Source organism: Sebastes fasciatus, chromosome 19 (genome assembly GCF_043250625.1).
Source record: "Sebastes fasciatus isolate fSebFas1 chromosome 19, fSebFas1.pri, whole genome shotgun sequence".
In the NCBI taxonomy this organism is placed as follows: domain Eukaryota; kingdom Metazoa; phylum Chordata; class Actinopteri; order Perciformes; family Sebastidae; genus Sebastes; species Sebastes fasciatus.
Window position 1 is genome coordinate 3,913,951 of NC_133813.1, and position 18,860 is coordinate 3,932,810.

Below are 18,860 nucleotides of genomic sequence, written 5' to 3' on the forward strand. Positions count from 1 at the left end.
AAACGTACGCTAAATTTTGGTGAGGAAAAACTGGCATGGCTATTTTCAAAGGGGTCCCTTGACCTCTGACCTCCAGATATGTGAATGAAAATGGGTTCTATGGGTACCCACGAGTCTCCCCTTTACAGACGTGCCCACTTTATGATAATCACATGCAGTTTGGGGTAAAAACCATGCAAAAAAAACATGTTATTTTTGCCTGTATACTGTAGTATGCGGTTTCAAACTGAGCCCGAGTCCTAATGTTAATAATTACACCTGTGCTTGTCCTGCTATGACAAAAAAATGCTGTTAAAAAGCTCTATTGCCAGCGTACTTTAGCTTTTCAGGCCTTAGACAGCCAGCTCTCCAGACACCTTTAGGTTTGTAACACAGTTTTACCAGATCGAATGTTAATGAATCAATTTAACTGCAAATCAATGAATTAATTTAGGTAAATGCTATTTAGCTGATGTCAGTGTGCTGCCTGTAGAAGAAGGAAACGTTTGGTTATTGTTCCAGCCTGTGTCATCGTCCAGGCCTGCTGACGTTTACCTTTACAGATGTGCCTGTTTGGTTAAATGGCTGTGACACACGGGAGGAGGGGGGGGGCTGCTTATAGGCAGGATGGTTTAAAGAGAAAATGGGAAGGCCCGATGACAGAGACAACATAGGAGTTTGTGCAGCTGTTTTACCGTGATGGATCTATTATCCAGCCATTACAAGATAAATGATCGATCCCTCCCACCAGCCCGCCCCCCTGCACCTTCTGCAAAATTGAAATGAGAACAGAAAGGAGGGACGGGGGGGCGGGGAGGGGCGGTATGATCAGGGGCTAGGTGAGATGCCCATTAATTTAAGAGGAAAAGGAGGGAGGAGGAAGAGAGCAGGAGAAGAGCGAGCGAAAGGGAGGATAGGCCGACCCCGCGCTGGGCCATCAATCAAAAAGGCGCACGTTGTCTCTGGCGTGATGACCCAGCACTCTCTGCCTCTCTGGCACCCTAATTAGAATTCATAGCAAAATAGATGCAAGGAAACGGTTTGGGCCCTTCATAATTTTATAGGAAATTTATTGTTATTAGAAGAACCATTTGCTTAGTGTGATTTTTCCATTACCGGCTTGTCACGCAGGGTAGATAATACGGTCGAGGAGGGGGAGGAGGTGTATGAACTCCATAGATTGGGGTGTCAGTTTTGTTGATGGTGCATGTAGTTTACCTTGGAGCTGTTGTCTAATGGGGGAAGTTGGGAGAGAATGCACAAAGCCTTGCAGCAGGATCCAGAAACAGTGTGCTGCCTGTAATAGCCTCAGAGACACGAGAGGCCTAGGGAGGACGCCAGGGGAGTGAAAATACACGTCGCCAATGCATGCTGAATATACGTATATTCTAATGAGTGTGTTTATCTACAGTAGAATTATATGTTGGTAGAGATAATAACTGAAAAGACCAGCTGTGCTTCAAGCTGCTGTGAGGCTACTTTAACAGAGATACTGTATCTACAAGCCATGATTTTGTTTATACTGCACATCAGTTCCTGTGAACACTTTTCATTGGAAATACGTTCTATTAGTATTTATAAAAACAGTTTATATTATGTTTTTTCTTTTTTGGATTAACCAAATGAAATTATATCAAATCACATTTTATTTATATAGCACATTTCATACTCAATGTGCTTCAAATAAAAAAACAAAACAGGGAAAGATCATATATGACAAAAACATAAATAAGTAGGTGTTACAGTAAAAAACTGGCGTGGCGATTTTCACAGGGGTCCCTTGACCTCTGACCTCAAGATATGTGAATGAAAATGGGTTCTATGGGTACCCACGAGTCTCCCCTTTACAGACATGCCCACTTTATGATGATCACATGCAGTTTGGGGCAAAAACCATGCAGTTTTTTGGCATGCAGTACAAATGTGCTATTTTTGCCTGTTCTAAAATGGTGTGTTATTTATAGTATGACAGTTTTCCTAAAATAACATTTTTAAAAATCGCAATATATTGCCTTGCTTACAGTGTCGCAATATATTGAATCGTTACCCATCGTATCATGATACCTATTGTATTGCCAGGTTTTTGCAGCCCTACCACAAACTGCAGCCTTCTAAATGTTCGTACTGTTGAATCAACACCTCTATAAAACTCTGTCACATATGATAACATGCATTTTCATGCATGACTGTTGGTATTAAGCTACTTTCTAGATCTACCTGCGAGTGTCATTGTCTTGAATGTAACTAGAATTTCTTCGGGTCACTCTGTAAATGTACATTCATACATCAGACTGACACCATGAGATGTAGTTGTTTGATCCTCCAGTGATCCATTCATCAGTATTAGTGTGTGACTGTCAGAAAAAGCTAATCATCACTCAGATATGAGGTCCAGATTTCTCAGAGAAGCTACAGACAGCAGCCGTGCACACACATTTCATACACACACACACACACACACACACAATCAATGCAGGCTCATGACAATGCTGATGGGTAAATGCACTGGGTTCCCACAGGGCCACTGGGGGCCAGAAGGCTTTAATTGGGAAGACCAGATTCTGCTCCCTTTCTCTTCTTCTTCTTCACCCTCGCCTGCCCATGATAATGCTGTTTGCATATTAATACGCCGCCATGTCACTCACTCATTCGCACAGTCAGCGAGCCAGCAGGCGGTTCGGTGGCGGTGGTGGCGGCGGTGGTGGGGGGGTTAAAACATAGTTGATTATTGGATCTCTCAGCTGCTGCTTCCTCCTCGTCCTCCTTTCTCTGTGAATTGAACATTAAATGAGTTTTGCACCTGAGAAAAAAATATATAATTTACAGGAAACATATGAGAAACACTCTGATTGATGGATTTCTTTCACAGGATTGTGTAATTTAAGTGAGTTAAAACTATAAACGCAAACCTTTTCTATCTAATTATCAGCTAACTACTAGGGGTATTATAATCAAAGTGGTAAATTGACATTGTGCTTTTTTTTAAGTGTTTTTTTCTACCAGGGTCACATCTGTTAACCGGTCTTTTATTTCTCTAGAGTCTTTATAGTACGGCTTTTTTAGAGATAGAGTAGATGTTCAATTTGCTACACATCCTGATGACTTCCATTAACTCCAGTGTTAATACTGGAGAGAAATAAATACAAAACAACAGCATTCCCCTCATGAGTTCTTCTTCTTCTTCCCTTGTTTTCATTAGCTGGTGGCCGGCAGCGTGGTGATGTCTTTTGATGAGGTGTGTCCAGATCGCATCGACCTAATCCATAAGAACTACAGGAAGCTGTGTAACCTGTTGGTGGACGTGGAGGAGTGGGGCCAGGTGGTCATCATCTCCATGCTGACGCGCTACGCCAGGACGCAGTTCACCAGCCCCTGGAAGGAGGTGAGGCACTCATCGCCCTCAAATGTGTATTAATCTACTGCAGAAAATAGTCCCCAACAAATGCATTTTGTTGAATTTCCTCCTGTTTGAGTAACATTTGTTAAAAATCACAGTGAGCAGCTGTTTTAGGAAGTTACTGAGCCTTTTTAAAAAAATGAAACCGTAGGTTCCGGACCCATGAAGTTTACATCTTCAGAAGGAAGCAATGGGCCTGGGGATAAATGCACAAACAGGCTGAGGAAGATGAAACGTATTTAGAGTCGAACCAACACTTTGTTGGTTTTGGTCTTTTCGTGGGGTTAAATAATGAATAACAACAGCCTTAACCTTTTAAAAAAATAATTCTACAAATGTATGAATTGAGATGCATGAAAGAGATGAGAGAGAATTTGAATTCACAATTTAGGGATTGTAGATTTTAATATTTGAGTTACACTCTCGTGTTTAGATTTACAGTCTTTGTGTTTTTTATAGGGCTGTCAATCGATTAAAATAGTTAATCGCAACTTAATCACACATTTTTTATCTGTTCTAAATGTACCTTAAAGGGAGATTTGTCAAGTATTTAATATCTTATCAACACAGGAGTGGACAAATATGCTGCTTTATACAAATGTATGTACACATTTATTATTTGAAATCAATTAACAACACAAAACAATGACAGATATTGTCCAGAAACCCTCACAGGTACTGCATTTAGCATAAAACAATATGCTAATATAATATATCAAATCCTAACATGTCAAACTGCAGCCCAACAGGCAACAACAGCTGTCAGTGTGTCAGTGTGCTGACTTGACTATGACTTGCCCCAAACTGCATGTGATTATCATAAAGTGGGCATGTCTGTGAAGGGGAGACTCGTGGGTACCCATAGAACCCATTTACATTCACACATCTGGAAGTCAGAGGTCAAGGGACCCCTTTGAAAATGGCCATGCCAATTATTCCTCACCAGAATTTAGCGTAAGTTTGGAGCAATATTTAGCCTCTTTCACGACAAGCTAGTATGACATGGTTGGTACCAATGGATTCTTTAGGTTTATTAGTTTCATATGATGATATGAGGAAATGTGTAATGGCCTCTCTATACAAGAGAAGTTAAGATGGTGATTGATTCTTGAGTCACTGAAAAACACTTTTACTATAATTGAAATATTGCCAATATAAAATATTTAAGTTTGGGCAATTTTGGTTCACAATAATCCAGTGAAAAGCATTGTGTTATGTATGTTTGTGTTTCAGGGCGCCATGTTTGATGAGAACAACGAGAAGGCGTTCTACGACTCTGACTCCGAGGAGAAGAAAGAGCAGACGGAGGACACGCCGTACATCATGGATCCAGACCACAGACTGCTGCTCAGGAACACCAAACCTCTGCTGCAGAGCAGGAACACTGCTGTGAGTTAGCTGGACACTTAAACACAGACATATACAGCCGTAGTCAAGCCATTAGGAGGAGAGCGTGTACGTGTGCGTGCTGCTTTTTAAGCTGTCGAGAGGTATAAACACTGATCAAGGCCTCTGCTCGTATGTCACCACTGTCTGAGAGATAAAAGCTACACTATAACTAGAGCTGCTGTATTTCTGTATGGACGTACACGCACTTTCAAATTCACTTCCTAGCAGTAATGCATTTTAAGATACCTTTTCTTACACAAATACAACACGCACACCTGGACACACAACGTAAAGACAATACACACACACACACACACCTGCCATAGTGCAGAAAAAAACAGATAAAAAACGTAGTGAGTGCAGATCTCCATCACCCAGGAGTCTCAAGGTCTCTGTCGCTGTGGAGCAGCGGGAGGAAAAATGCTCCCAAATGAAAGTGTTGATTAAAATGTGACATGCTGTGTCTTTACACGCGACAACACAGTGACATCCTCCATCTTCATGTAGACGGCTGAACCCTTTCATTCTGCCTGCAACGATGGACACACGTCCGCCTGCTTTTTAAAGCTCCGCTGAAAAATTACCTTTTATAGAGTCGTGTCATGAAGAAAGGAATGCGTAGGAATTTTATTTAAGCTCAGGTAGGCAGGTGGCAATAAACTCATGGTGGTGTGGTAATAATAATAATAATAATAATACTAGAGCACTTACAAGTTACAAAGTGTTCAGAGTGTTAAATATGAACTCAAGGAGAAGTATAACATATAGAGTTAGAGAATAAAAAGCTAGTAGCACATTCTGGAAAGTGGTTGTTAAAATTAAGACAAACAACAAGAAGACTGAAATGCAAAGACGTTACCGAGAAGCAGTGGTGGAATGTAACTAAGTAGTACACTTGTTCAAGTGCTTTAGTATTTCCATGTTATGCTGCTTTATACTTCTACTCCACTACATCTCAGAGTTAAATATTGTACTTTTTACTCCACTACATACACTCACCGGCCACTTTATTAGGTACACCTTGCTAGTACCGGGTGGTCTTCATCTGCTTCAAGGTTGGACGTGTTGGACGTGTTGTGCGTTCAGAGATGGTATTCTGCATACCTTGGTTGTAACGAGTGGTTATTTGAGTTACTGTTGCCTTTCTATCATCTCCAACCACTCTGCCCATTCTCCTCTGACCTCTGACATCAACAAGGCATTTCCGTCCACACAACTGCCGCTCACTGGATATGTTCTCTTGTTGGGACCATTCTCTGTAAACCCTAGAGATGGTTGTGCGTGAAAATCCCAGTAGATCAGCAGTTTAATACTCAGACCAGCCCGTCTGGCACCAACAACCATGCCACGTTCAAAGTCACTTAAATCCCCTTTCTTCCCCATTCTGATGCTCGGTTTGAACTTCAGCAAGTCGTCTTCACCACGTCTAGATGCCGTAATACATTGAGTTGCTGCCATGTGATTGGCTGATTAGCTATTTGTGTTAACAAGCAATTGAACAGGCGTGCCTAATAAAGTGGCCGGTGAGTGTAAAGGAGTTAAAATACCGATCTACATCCTTCAAAAAAGTACAGGAAGTTACTGTCGTCGCTCCCAGGACTTAATCCTATAAACTGTCCCCAAAGTCCGTACTGAACTGGGAAAAAGGACATTCAAGTTTGCTGCTCCCTCTTCTTGGAATCAATTAAGAAATTACCTGAATCTTTGAGAGCTGGTCTCACTGAACCGCGTGTCAGAGAACTACGGTGGCCTTCAGGTAACGTAAAAACATGAAAGTCTCTCTCTAGAGCCAGTGGTTGGTTTGTCCGTTCTGAGCTACTGTAGAAACATGGCAGACCAACATGGAGGACTCCATATGAAGAGGACCAGCTCCCTATGTAGATATAAAGGGCTCATTCTAAGCTAACGAAAACACAACGATTCTTAGTTTCAGGTGATTATACACTAATGAAAACATAGTTATGAATATTATATTCCATTTCTGCTCATAGATCCCCCAAAATGCTACTCACTGGTCTTTTAAACATCTGCAGCAGTAAAATGCAACATACTCATACTTTAAGTACACTTTGCTGATAATACTTACATACTTAAGTAATATTTTGAATGCACATATTTTACTTGTAAGAGAGTATTTTCACAGTGTGGTATTAGTACTTTTACTAAAGTAAAGGATCTGAATACTTCTTCCACCACTGACTAGAAGCCAGTCTGTAAGGTGTTTCAAGAGAAATAAGTCCCGACTGTGTTGGTGTGTTTAAGGTGGTGATGTCTGTCGCTCAGCTCTATTGGCATTTGGCTCCTAAGCATGAAGTCAACATCGTCACCAAGTCACTGGTCCGACTACTAAGAAGCCACAGGTAATGCAAAAAAATATATATATGCCGCCTTCTCCTGAGTCAGCTGTGATGACTTACCATCTTTCTTCGACTGTATCTCTGCGTCCACATTGTTGATGTCTGATTATTGTCTCTCTCGTGCACAGAGAGGTGCAGTACATTGTGCTTCAGAATATCGCCACCATGTCTATTCAGAGGAAGGTAAGTGTGCAGAACAATGACGTTGATTTGATTCATTGACGAAGGCTCTCTAATAACAGGAGTTATCTCCTAACAGGGGATGTTTGAGCCCTTCATGAAGAGTTTCTATGTGAGATCTACCGATGCCACACACATCAAAACACTAAAGGTAACTACCAGTTTATTTTCTGCATTATATACATACTGAAGCACAATATGGGCTCAAATAAGAGACAATATTTTGTTTTATTTCCTCTCTATATATTTGTACTGTTTCCCACTTTGTATTACAACTGCTGCACAACAATTTCCCTCAGGATATATCATCTTAACCAAGCCTCCCTTATAATTCTTGTAGTTGGAGATCCTGACCAACCTGGCCAATGAAGCCAACATCTCCACTATTCTGAGGGAATTTCAGGTTTGTGTTTTTTTTCTAAATGTTTACCAGTAATCGACATCAACAGTCGAGGGTTACTTTGAGATATGGGGTATTACTTCTCCTCACTGTCCTTGTCTTGTCGTTTTTTTTTCTTCAGACCTATGTGAAGAGCCAGGACAAGCCGTTTGCAGCAGCCACCATTCAGGCCATCGGCAGATGTGCCACCAACATCTCCGACGTGACGGACACTTGTCTCAACGGTCTGGTGCTGCTGCTCTCCAACAGAGACGGTAAAATACCTTCATTGTTTACAGATATCTGAGTGTTTTACCTTCCTCTGTATATTAAAGGGATAGTTTGGATGGTTTGAAGTGGGGTTGTATGAGGTACTTCTCCATAGTCAGTGTGTTACCTACAGTAGATGGCGGTCAGCACGCCCCCAGTTTGGAGAACCAGACAGGAGTAGCAGCACGGGAGCAAAGCAATGTACTAAAACGGATTTTAGACACCTAAAAGAATCAATATCAGTTTAAGTGTACGCTATATTCAGAATATTTTCACCACTTAACCTCGCTGTCAGACAGCCCTTTCTAAAGGGGAACTGAAGCTGTAATTTTACCTTGCAGAACACGTGAGTTTCTGGTCTAACGCTGCCTCAATCGGTTAATTAGTTTGTGTTATTGTGTGACTTTGGTGAATCCAAACCAACCCTTTTAAAACACTAAAGTCCCACAATAACACAGATAAACTAATCAATCAAGGCAGCTCCTGTGTTCAGTGAGGTGAAATTACTGTTTTTGTCAATGGAGTCTGGTGGCTTTGAAGAGATTATATATAACCACTTCAGTTCCCCAGTTTTTAGGTGTCTAAAACCCGTTTTGCTGCAGCTATCTTGTCTGTTTCTCCAAACTGGGGGCATGCCGACCGTCATATACTGCAGGTAATACACTGATTATGGATAAGTACCTCATACAACCCCACTTCAAAACATCCGAACTCTCCCTTTAGGGTGCGGTGACTGTCCACTTTTGTGTCTGTTGTGAGAACTTGCTGTGTTGTCTTTGCAGAGACTGTGGTGGCCGAGAGCGTGGTGGTGATCAAGAAGTTGCTGCAGACTCAGCCGACCCAGCACAGTGAGATCATCAAACATATGGCCAAGCTCTTCGACAACATCACTGTACGTTTCATCGTTGTATTTTTCGTACTGTTGATCCATTTCTATCTGTTCAATATAAGATAGCAACGTGACAACATTTATGCTTGTACTCAGAGTAACTGCTGCTCTTTCTCTTTGATTTGCCACCCAAACATGCAGGTCTCCATGGCCCGAGCCAGCATCCTGTGGCTGATGGGAGAGTACTGTGAGCGGGTGCCAAAAATTGCACCTGATGTCCTCCGTAAGATGGCGAAGACTTTCACAGCAGAGGAGGACATTGTCAAGCTGCAGACGGTCAACCTAGCAGCCAAACTCTACCTGACCAACTCCAAGCAGGTATAACATTAAATACAAAGTGCCAAGAGAATTTTAATGTGTTGACCTGAACATGGAGCAGATATGGTGCCAAATAATGATATTAAAAAGAGCTGTTTCAGATTCTGTTATCTAAATATGAGCCCATGAATCGTCCTTTTAGGTTTTTTATTTCACAAGACACAGCGCCGTCTTGCAGTAATTGAACACTTCTGCAGCTCCGAGCTAAATGCTCAGTTTAAATATAAAGCCGTGAACGAGACAGCTTTAACGTAATGGAGCATCTCCTAGCACAGCTTGGTGTCTACAGGCCCGTTCAGTGAGATGGGGTGATTTTGGCCTCCGAGCTGGGTTTATGAGCCCAGACGCCGCCTCCTCAAACGAGCACATCATTACACCTCTTGCTCCTCGTAATGTGTCGGGGAAGGATGGAGAAGGAGAGACAAAGACAATTCAGAAAGGGATTTGGGTTATAATGCTGCTGTTTTTATGGCTGCCTAAATAATATATGTCAGTGCAAGTGCTCTTTCTCGCTGTTTTGGGAGAGAGGAAGGGTTTTTTAGTTATCCAGGGTGAAATAAGAACCACAATATGGGAATAAGGAGACAAAAGAGGGTAACGGCAATCCTTGCACAACTGATTGTACACAAAGTGTTTAGCCTTATTCCAGTTTTATCGATATTTGGGAATAGGAAGGAATAGTTCAACATTTTGGGAAATATGCTAATTCTCTTTCTTGCCAATATTTAGATGATAAGATTGATACTACTCATTAGGGCTGCACAATTAATCGAATATAAAACACAATCATGATTTTGGCTTCCCACAGTTAAAGGAACATGGTCGACTACGACATCTGCTCATAGAAAACTCTGCTGCATATCAAATCAAGCGCTTCCCAAACTAACATCCAGCCACCAGGGGGCGATCCAGATGTTTTGGCTTCACTTTTGGGGAGCTATCATGCTGCTGTACACGAACCAAACAGCGGCAGTGTGTGAAAATCTTTCCTGAATGTTGTGGCTGCAGTCCAGAGTAGAAAAGTAATGTACCGTATATTACCCGTTTTAACAGAGAACAGACACAATTCAGGTGAAGAAGAACCTTTTTTTAAGTCTTATTTTGATGCAAAGATTTGAACATCAGCAGGACTGTAGCGTGAAAGTGCTCTGTTTATTTAAATGTGAAACAATGTGAACAAATATTTTGCCCCGAAAATCAAATGAATAATCGTGATCTCAATATTGATCAAAATAATTGTGATTATCATTTTGGCCATAATTGTGCAGCCCTACCACTCATGTATGTTCCCGAAGTGCAGAGCGAGAGCCAGGACACAGTTAGTTTAGCCTAGCTTAGCATAAAGATGATGGAAACAGGCTCCAAATTTCAAAAATAAACCTACCAACACCTCAGAAGCTCTACAGTAAACATGCTTTATCTCGTTTGTTTAATCCAAACAAAAACAGGAATGTAGAAATGACAAGTTGTGTTTTTTACGGGTACAGACACAAGAGTTGTAACAATCAACTCTCAGCATCAACCAAATAAGTGTCTTTCTTAAAATGTCGATCCATCCCTTGTTAATCCCTCTGTTCTGCTGAATCAGTTTAAACCAACAATCTTTACTCACTTGTCTTTTATCCTCGTCTGCTGTCTTACATGTCATCCTACTTCTCTGTCCTCTCTGACCTCAGACTAAGCTGCTGACCCAGTATATCCTGAACCTCGGCAAATACGACCAGAGCTACGACATCAGGGACCGAACGCGCTTCATAAGACAACTGATCGTGCCCAACGAGAAGAGCGGCGCCCTCAACAAGTACGCTCGACGCATCCTACTGGCCCCCAAACCAGCCCCGGTGCTTGAGTCTGCCTTCAAAGGTACTTCATACTTTTGCAATTTCAACCCGTTATCTTTATTTTGGAACATATTAACTCCTCTAAGTAGGTTGAATATTTAAGATGAATACCATTCCTCTCTTGTTTGGTGATTCATCTGAAACCAGTCACTGAATCCATATTAACTGGACCTCTATTTCACTTCTATTTCCAGTAGTATGCAAAGTTGATTCAGGCAGTGGTTTTATTATTCTGGTGTGTCTGTCTCTCTGAAGGGCAGTTAGGTCAGACCCCTTTACCTTGCACTAATGAGATGGGTAAATTATTGAGCTAATGCTAACCTTTTTCAGACACTCGGAGGGAAAAAAATCTCCCTCATTTAGCTGTCTCTGCTCTTCTCTGCTCTTCTCTCTCTCTCTCTCTCCTTGACAAAAGGGACAGAAACTGCCTCCTGCAACATTAAAATTCAGAGTCAGTTTGCACCTACTGGATGTTTATGGAAAGCGTTAACCGCCCCTGTCATTCTTAATATTCACAACTTTTTTTTCTCTTCTTGGTTTGCAAAGCACAGTTTTTAGAGCAAACCTCCCAAGGCACAGACACTGATTATCTTCCTGTGTTGGACACTGGAGGGAGAAGACTGAATGTGTGTTTGTGTGCACACAAGAACAGAGTTTATATGAGGAAGCCTAGTTCCTATATTAAAGGTCTCTATATGTATACAGTGACATTTAGCCACCGGCTCCCTCATTAACCCTCTGAGACCCACACAGAGACGTTTTAATAATTTTTTACCACTCGAGAATTGATAAAAATGATCAATAATCCCTCCAAAATACCACATTAAGACACCAATACCTTGAGGAACACAATAGAAAAAGCCATGCTGTGATTTGGTTTCAAAAACTTTTGAAACATTTGGAGATTTCTGCAAGAATTACATGTTTCGGCAATTGGATTGGCGAGCACTTCTGTTGTGTACACTGCTCAGAAACCCCCTTATTGTCAATCTAGCTAGGGAGGCCATCCATCCTCTGAATGCACTAGGTCTCTAGTTTGATCCATCCATCCTCTGAATGCTCTAGGTCTCTAGTCTGATCCATCCATCCTCTGAATGCTCTAGGTCTCTAGTTTGATCCATCCATCCTCTGAATGCTCTAGGTCTCTAGTCTGATCCATCCATCCTCTGAATGCTCTAGGTCTCTAGTCTGATCCATCCATCCTCTGAATGCTCTAGGTCTTTAGTTTGATCCATCCATCCTCTGAATGCTCTAGGTCTGTAGTTTGTGGCTGTAAAGTTTCATGAGGCTGTGATTATCCTAGAGGTCACCACAGATCATTTTATACAGTGAGGTCAAATTTTAAAAAATGGTCTCCTTACAATGAAATGTCTCCTATGGGGACTAACATCGTCACACATGAATACAGTTGGGCTCATTGGATCCACAAGAGTCTCAGCTTTACTTTTCTTTGCTTTGGTTTGTACCAATGGGTTTTCCAGCTCTAAAACTGAGCCCACTACAGCCTTTGAAAAATGTAAAGTCGGCCAAGGTCGCTGGCGTCCTCAAGGCGTGGAAGAGGTTAAGGACAGACTTCAGTGACTTTGAATCGTCCTCTGTCTCACAATTTCTCCACCACTTTTGAAACTTCCTTTGTTTTTTTTCTTATCTTATCTTTTATTTTATTTTCTATTTCTTTAAAATGACCTTCCCCTTGCTTTTTCACTACTCTTTTATTTTCAACACTGTGGCTTTTTTTGTGTTTCATTTTCTGTCATTTTTCTCTACTTTCAGATCGAGACCGTTACCAACTGGGCACTCTCTCCCACAGTCTCAATTCTAAAGCTACTGGATACCAGGAGCTCTCAGACTGGCCAGCTGTTGCTCCGGACCAGTCTGTGAGGAACGTGGAGGTCATTGAGCCAGTAAGACATCCACCTTCCTGACACACTCCGCATCATACTTTTACTTTACTTTTTTACTTTTACTTGTTAGTTTGTCGCCTCTTCACTTTCAGCGTCTCATTATGTCTGACAAACCTCGATGAGGCAATGACAATAATAAACAGCAATGTACAAATACAGAATTATAGACATGATAACAGATTACTTATGTTTGAAAAAGACATTTACTGACCTGCAACGTTATTATTTTCTAACCTGGTTTAGTGGGATGAATCAGTTTGTGTTGGAGAAATTAACATTCCCTCCTCTCTTCCATTCGGCGAAGACGAGAACTTTTTGAGCCTCGTAATAAGTTTAAGAACAAAAATTACAGAAATTAAAGGGCTTTGTTTTTCATTGAGGGATATTATTGATTCTGTTTATTCTCAGAGCACCAGCTTTATCATTATTACTTTTTGGCAGCTAATGGGGATCCTAATAAAACAATAAACAACAATAAAGCACAACTCAAGCGGTCACTTCAACAAACTTTATACCTTTAAATATAAGGCTGATTTAACAGAAAAAATATCTGGTAACTTGGGAAATCTGTGTTGTCCTGGACAAAATAAATCCGTCTAAAAAGTTATTGACCTAATTTGGTTAATTGACTAATCCATTGCATCTGATTAAAGCGATTGAGAGGTATAAAGTGTGCATATATCCACTATATCCAGCTCTTCACACACTGCTAATGGCTACATGCTTTACGCTTTACTTTGTGTGAATAGTTGAGTCTGTAAACATATTTTAATTGATTTGTTTTCTTCACGTTAAACACCTACAAAGCAAAAACTATTTCATAAAGCTTCTGAATAAGATGTTAGAATCATTTCATCTCTAAATGATGAATCTCAGATGATGTAATTTAACTGACCTCACTTCCCTCCACTCTATCTGTGTAGGTGCAGGAGTGGGCCCCGTTAGTTGGGAAGACCAAGAAACAAAAAAAATCTGACAAGTTCTACTCGGACGATGAAGAGGAGAAAGAAGAGGAAGGATCTGAGAGCAGCGGCAGTGAAGACAGCAGCAGTAGTGGTGAAGTTTTGTCTTTGTGTTTGAAGGTGCATGTTTCTGTCTAGCAGATAGACGATGAAGTCTATGTACTGTTGTCCTCGTGGGACAGTGTATTAAAGTTCCTTAATATTTCTGGTTGATTTTGCGATACCTGTGCTCACTGCTGGTAACGGCAAGTGCAGTTTAATACTACAGGTCCCAGAATTCAAAGCAAACACTCGCTTAGCAGCTACATTGTCAGAAATACAACAGAAAAGCAACGGGTGTATCAGTTTATAGTGCAGCAAAACAAATTTACCATTTTTTAATAAAGAAGTCGTTTAATAATGGGCGATTTTGGACTAGTAGTTTTGCACACAACAGCAAAGCACATATGAGTTGGTTACCTTGCTGAGGAGTTTGGAGGTGTCTGACAGCTCATTGTTGCTGCTCCTTGTTTCATTACTTCCTTCAATATTTAAAACTGATGTAAAATGAACATGTAGTTTTGTACACACATTTTTGAAGAACGATTGTTGTCAGTTCTAACATTGCGTTGCGTTTCCTGTTATTGTCATGAACTTAGATGAAAATAAGCAGTGAGAAATAAAGTTGTAAACTGAAACTAAATAAAACTATATCCTTTTTTAAGAAAAAATAAACTGAAACCATTTTGCCTGTTTAAAAGAAATTATAAAAAATGAAATAAAAATGAACATGAATTCATTTCAGTTTTAGTTTTTATCTATAATATATCACTACCGAAAAAAAGGCGACAGCATGAATTTCTGTCAATTTGAATTTTCTTTTGACATTGAACCACAGAAACTGAACGGACTTGACATTCCAGGAAATGACGCTATGCTGCGATTGCTTTACAGTTAATTGTTTTTCACATGCAGTCTGGTCTTGAAGAATTAAATAACTAGACATGATTTAAATATTGTTGTTGATCAAATGCCATTTAACCACCAAGCTATTCAGCTCAGGTCTAACGTTGACATTCATACACAGTTCTCCAACCATGTATTTTGTATTTATGATCAAAAACTGAGTTTCATTTCATGAAAAATCGAACTTTAATTCACCAGGCTTATATGTTTTAATGTTCTGTGTGTATATATATATATATATATACTGACTGTATATCTGTATGTGTCTGTAGAGTCAGGCAGCGAGAGTGAGGAGGAAAGCAGTGAAGAGTCAGGAAAGACCTCCAGTGATTCTGGAAAGAGCTCCAGTGGATCTGAAAAGAGCTCCAGTGAATCTGAATCAGAACAAAAACAGAAGAAAAAGACCAAGAAGGCTCCGCAGAAGAAAAGCAAACCAACTGCTGCCTTCAGGTACAGTTAAACCCTCCCGTCTGTGAACTTTCTGTGTCCAGATGTTACCTGTTTCTTTCTCTTTTTCCTCTTTAGCTAATGAGACAGGTGTGTGTTTGTGAGAGTCGTAGGCAACAACAAATGCGATCAGCGCTTTGTTGCATCAACGAGCTCAAACCTCCATCTGTTCACAACTTCAGCCATTTTTATAATCTATATGACAACCCGCCTTCTGGCTGATACTTCCTTCTGTTCAGCTTACGCTTCATCCAGTATGGTTACCAGGAAGAACCTGAAATTTTAGAGAATTTAGATTCTTATAGTTGCTGGATTTTTATTTCTGTGCTGCAACAGCAAGAACAAAGTTTTTATGATACATTGAAAAAGATGAAACACACCCCGAACAAGTTGTGGGCCGTAAAAACGTCATTATGCCTGAGTAGAAGCTGAGCAATTCTCCAGCTCCAAGCTGTAGCCTCTCCGGCAATATATGTTTGTGTTGCATGTGTTTTCTGGGTTTGATTTTCTGACTGATATGTGGCAGCATAAGAGGTAACTAAGAGACGATAATTAATAAATGATAAATTAATGACAATAATAATGCAAAACTCAGATATAATCAGTGTGAAAAAACAAGCACATCTGCAGTATCATGTGCATATCTTGTGAATTTTATGTCAGGAAGGACTCGCAACACCGTCATCTGCTCACGATCGAAATTTCTTCTTTTTTACTTTACGAAAATGACAATGTTTCAAGCCCATACTGGAGGAAACAAACACACTTTGTTGTGCATATTTTGCCTAAATATGTTATTAGTGTAGTAAGTCACATGAGGTCTCTCACACATGATGTTGCACCCAAAAGAAATAGTCTTAACCCATAGGCGAGGTTGCAGCCAACTGCGTAAGTGCCAGTGGTGGAAGAAGTACTCAGTAGTACAAAAGTGTGAGCATCAAAATATACTTTCAAAAGTACGAAAAGAAAGGCCTACCTAAAAAAATCAATATTAGTTTAAGTGTACGCTGTATTTAGAATATTCCACCTCTTACCTCGCCGTCAGTCAGCCCTTTCTGACGGGAACTAGAGCCGTTATCTATGCTCTCTTCAAAGCCGCAAGACTCCTTTGACAAAAACTGTAATTTGACCTCGTAGAACACGGTAGTTGTTGTTCTACCGCTGCCTCGATCGATTAGTATGTTTGCGTTATTGTGTGATTTTGGTGAATCTGAGGTAATGCGAGGTAAAATGACTGTTTTTGCTAATGGAGTCTGGTGGCTTTGAAGAGAGCGTAGATAACAGCTTCAGTTCCTGGTCAGAAAGGGCTGTCTGATGGCGATGTAGAGCGGTGAAAATATTCTAAATATAGCATATTTATATATATATATATTTGCATAAAGCAAGCATATTTGTCCACTCCCGTGTTGATAAGAGTATTAAATACTTGACAAATCTCCCTTTAACAGATACAAAATGTGTGATTAGTTAGTGATTAATCGTGATTAACTATGGACAATCATGCGATTAATCGCGATTAAATATTTCAATCGCGATTTAATGTCCTTTTAAACAATGGGAGCAAAGATCAGTCAGCAGAAAGACAATCATACCAACTGTCTTGAAGGAGGTGACAGTCTGTGAGCCATACACAGCTATTGTACTGTATATACACACACTCACACAGACACACAGAGACACACAGAGACACACAGAGACACACAGAGACACACAGAGACACATGAGGCTGGCAGAGCTGCTAGAATATCGTTAGTGTGAGTTCCATTAACAAGCTAATCAAGGAGAATTTTCCTCCAGTAGCGTAACCCACATTTACATGGCTAATGGATAATGACTTTTGATTGGTCATTTAGCAGCCTGGTGTTGCCAATGAATGAGATTTGAGTCATTACTACTGAATATGCTCACGTACACTCTCTTACACACCGGCAAATCTAGTTTCTTATGCACTCTACTTCATTTGCTCACGGACACACAAACTCACAGCGAATGTACCTGATTTTGCTGTGTGACAGGCCGCCGGCTGACCCTGTTCTCTCCATTAGAGAGTATAATTAGAGCAACTCACCCCAGTGCTCAAACACACACACACTCACACATACACACAGTAATTAGAGCAGCTCACCCCAGTGCTTCCACAACAAACACAGCATAATGCCCTCATTATGGCCCAGTCATTTCAGGCAGGGCCTAATCAGGCCCACAGTGATTTATATCACTTTTTCCTGTTCGCAGCAAATGAAATCTGTAGGCCAAATTAATACTGGCTTTTCATCATCGCCCAAGTTAAAAAGCCAGTTACCGTCACAATTCCCCTCATTAATTTAACGGCTGAAAATCCCAGGCAGGCGGAGTAAACACTCATTATCGGGACAAATTGAAGAGGGACAGAGCGAGTGAAAGAGAGAGGAGAAAGATGGGAAAGATCTTTTTGAGTGAATGCAACATTGAATTAACTTCACAAACAAAAACAGATTGATCGTTGTTGTTCTGATCGGGACACGCTTCAGCTTTTGGAAAATATATATTATTAAAGACATTTCAAGTTTTATCTCCGATGAGACTATTTGTTCAAATGAAATACATGGAAGCTGTACAGTATGTGTTTTATGTAACTGTTTATAGTACTATTATTTTCATACATGTATTCTATTCTACTGAGGCAGTGTTTGCTCTTCTTGTGTGTTTCAGTGACTCGGATGAAAACGGAAACGGACCTGTAGCTCAAGCCAGCAGCTCGTCAGCTGAAAGCTCCTCCGGCTCAGAGACCGACTCCGAAGACGACTCAGATTCAGATTCCCCCGCAACACAACAGAATAAGAAGAGAGATGTGAAGTCCAAACCCAAGGTGACGTTATGAGTTAGTTGAGTCCAGTAAACTGAGATAGTTTGTATCTTGGATGAAGAAATGGTTTAACTGAGTAGCAGAACAATTTCTAACAAACAGTGAGCCACAAAAATAAAACATGTCGCACAACTCTTCCCCAGTAGACGTTGCTCTAATCACTAGATGTTTTTAGTTTTCATCTTGCCTTAATGAGGATGGTGTCTGAGGTTTCTAGTATTGATCAGTCATAGCGTATTAGGGCCATTGTAGGTAAGAAAATAATAATTACAGAGCTGTAGGAGGGGGGTAATATTCCAAGAACAATTTTAGATGTAAAAGAGATTAAAGTTGTAAATTTACAAGAAAAAAACGTTGTATATTCTCTGCGATTATAAAGTCATAAATGTGCGAGAAAAAACTCAGAATTTCTGAGATTAAAGTCACAAATTTATGAGAAAAAAACTCATCACAGCACAGCTTGCCATGTATTATGTCTGCAGTGATTTATTGAATTATTATTCTTATTATCATAAGTATCCGGACTTTGAAGAGACATTGCCGTGAATTGGGCCTATTCAAACAACGTATTGATCTGAAGCCTTTTTTCTCGTAAATTTACGACTTTAATCTCAGAGTTTTTTCTCTGAATATTGCCCCCCTCTTTCGGCTCTGTAATTATTTATTTTTTTGCCTACAATGGCCCTAATACGTCATCGTACATAACTGATACGATGACTGAACTGAACTGAAAAATACTCAAGTCAGTAGGTTGTTTT

At 40.4% G+C, this 18,860-nt stretch overlaps 1 protein-coding gene across 2 annotated transcripts in view; it reads left to right on the forward strand.

The window, feature by feature from the left end:
• The window catches only part of ap3b1a (adaptor related protein complex 3 subunit beta 1a), a 65,101-nt gene that overhangs the window by 19,599 nt on the left and 26,642 nt on the right, over positions 1 to 18,860 (forward strand). For both annotated transcript variants that reach the window (XM_074617158.1, XM_074617157.1), the window contains exons 7-20: positions 3,179 to 3,361; positions 4,610 to 4,765; positions 7,028 to 7,125; positions 7,251 to 7,305; positions 7,382 to 7,453; positions 7,643 to 7,705; positions 7,824 to 7,956; positions 8,734 to 8,843; positions 8,982 to 9,158; positions 10,835 to 11,021; positions 12,773 to 12,903; positions 13,827 to 13,959; positions 15,083 to 15,260; positions 17,949 to 18,105. In XM_074617158.1, coding sequence (XP_074473259.1) covers positions 3,179 to 3,361; positions 4,610 to 4,765; positions 7,028 to 7,125; positions 7,251 to 7,305; positions 7,382 to 7,453; positions 7,643 to 7,705; positions 7,824 to 7,956; positions 8,734 to 8,843; positions 8,982 to 9,158; positions 10,835 to 11,021; positions 12,773 to 12,903; positions 13,827 to 13,959; positions 15,083 to 15,260; positions 17,949 to 18,105 — 1,833 coding nt within the window. The remainder of the gene's footprint in view (positions 1 to 3,178; positions 3,362 to 4,609; positions 4,766 to 7,027; positions 7,126 to 7,250; positions 7,306 to 7,381; positions 7,454 to 7,642; positions 7,706 to 7,823; positions 7,957 to 8,733; positions 8,844 to 8,981; positions 9,159 to 10,834; positions 11,022 to 12,772; positions 12,904 to 13,826; positions 13,960 to 15,082; positions 15,261 to 17,948; positions 18,106 to 18,860) is intronic.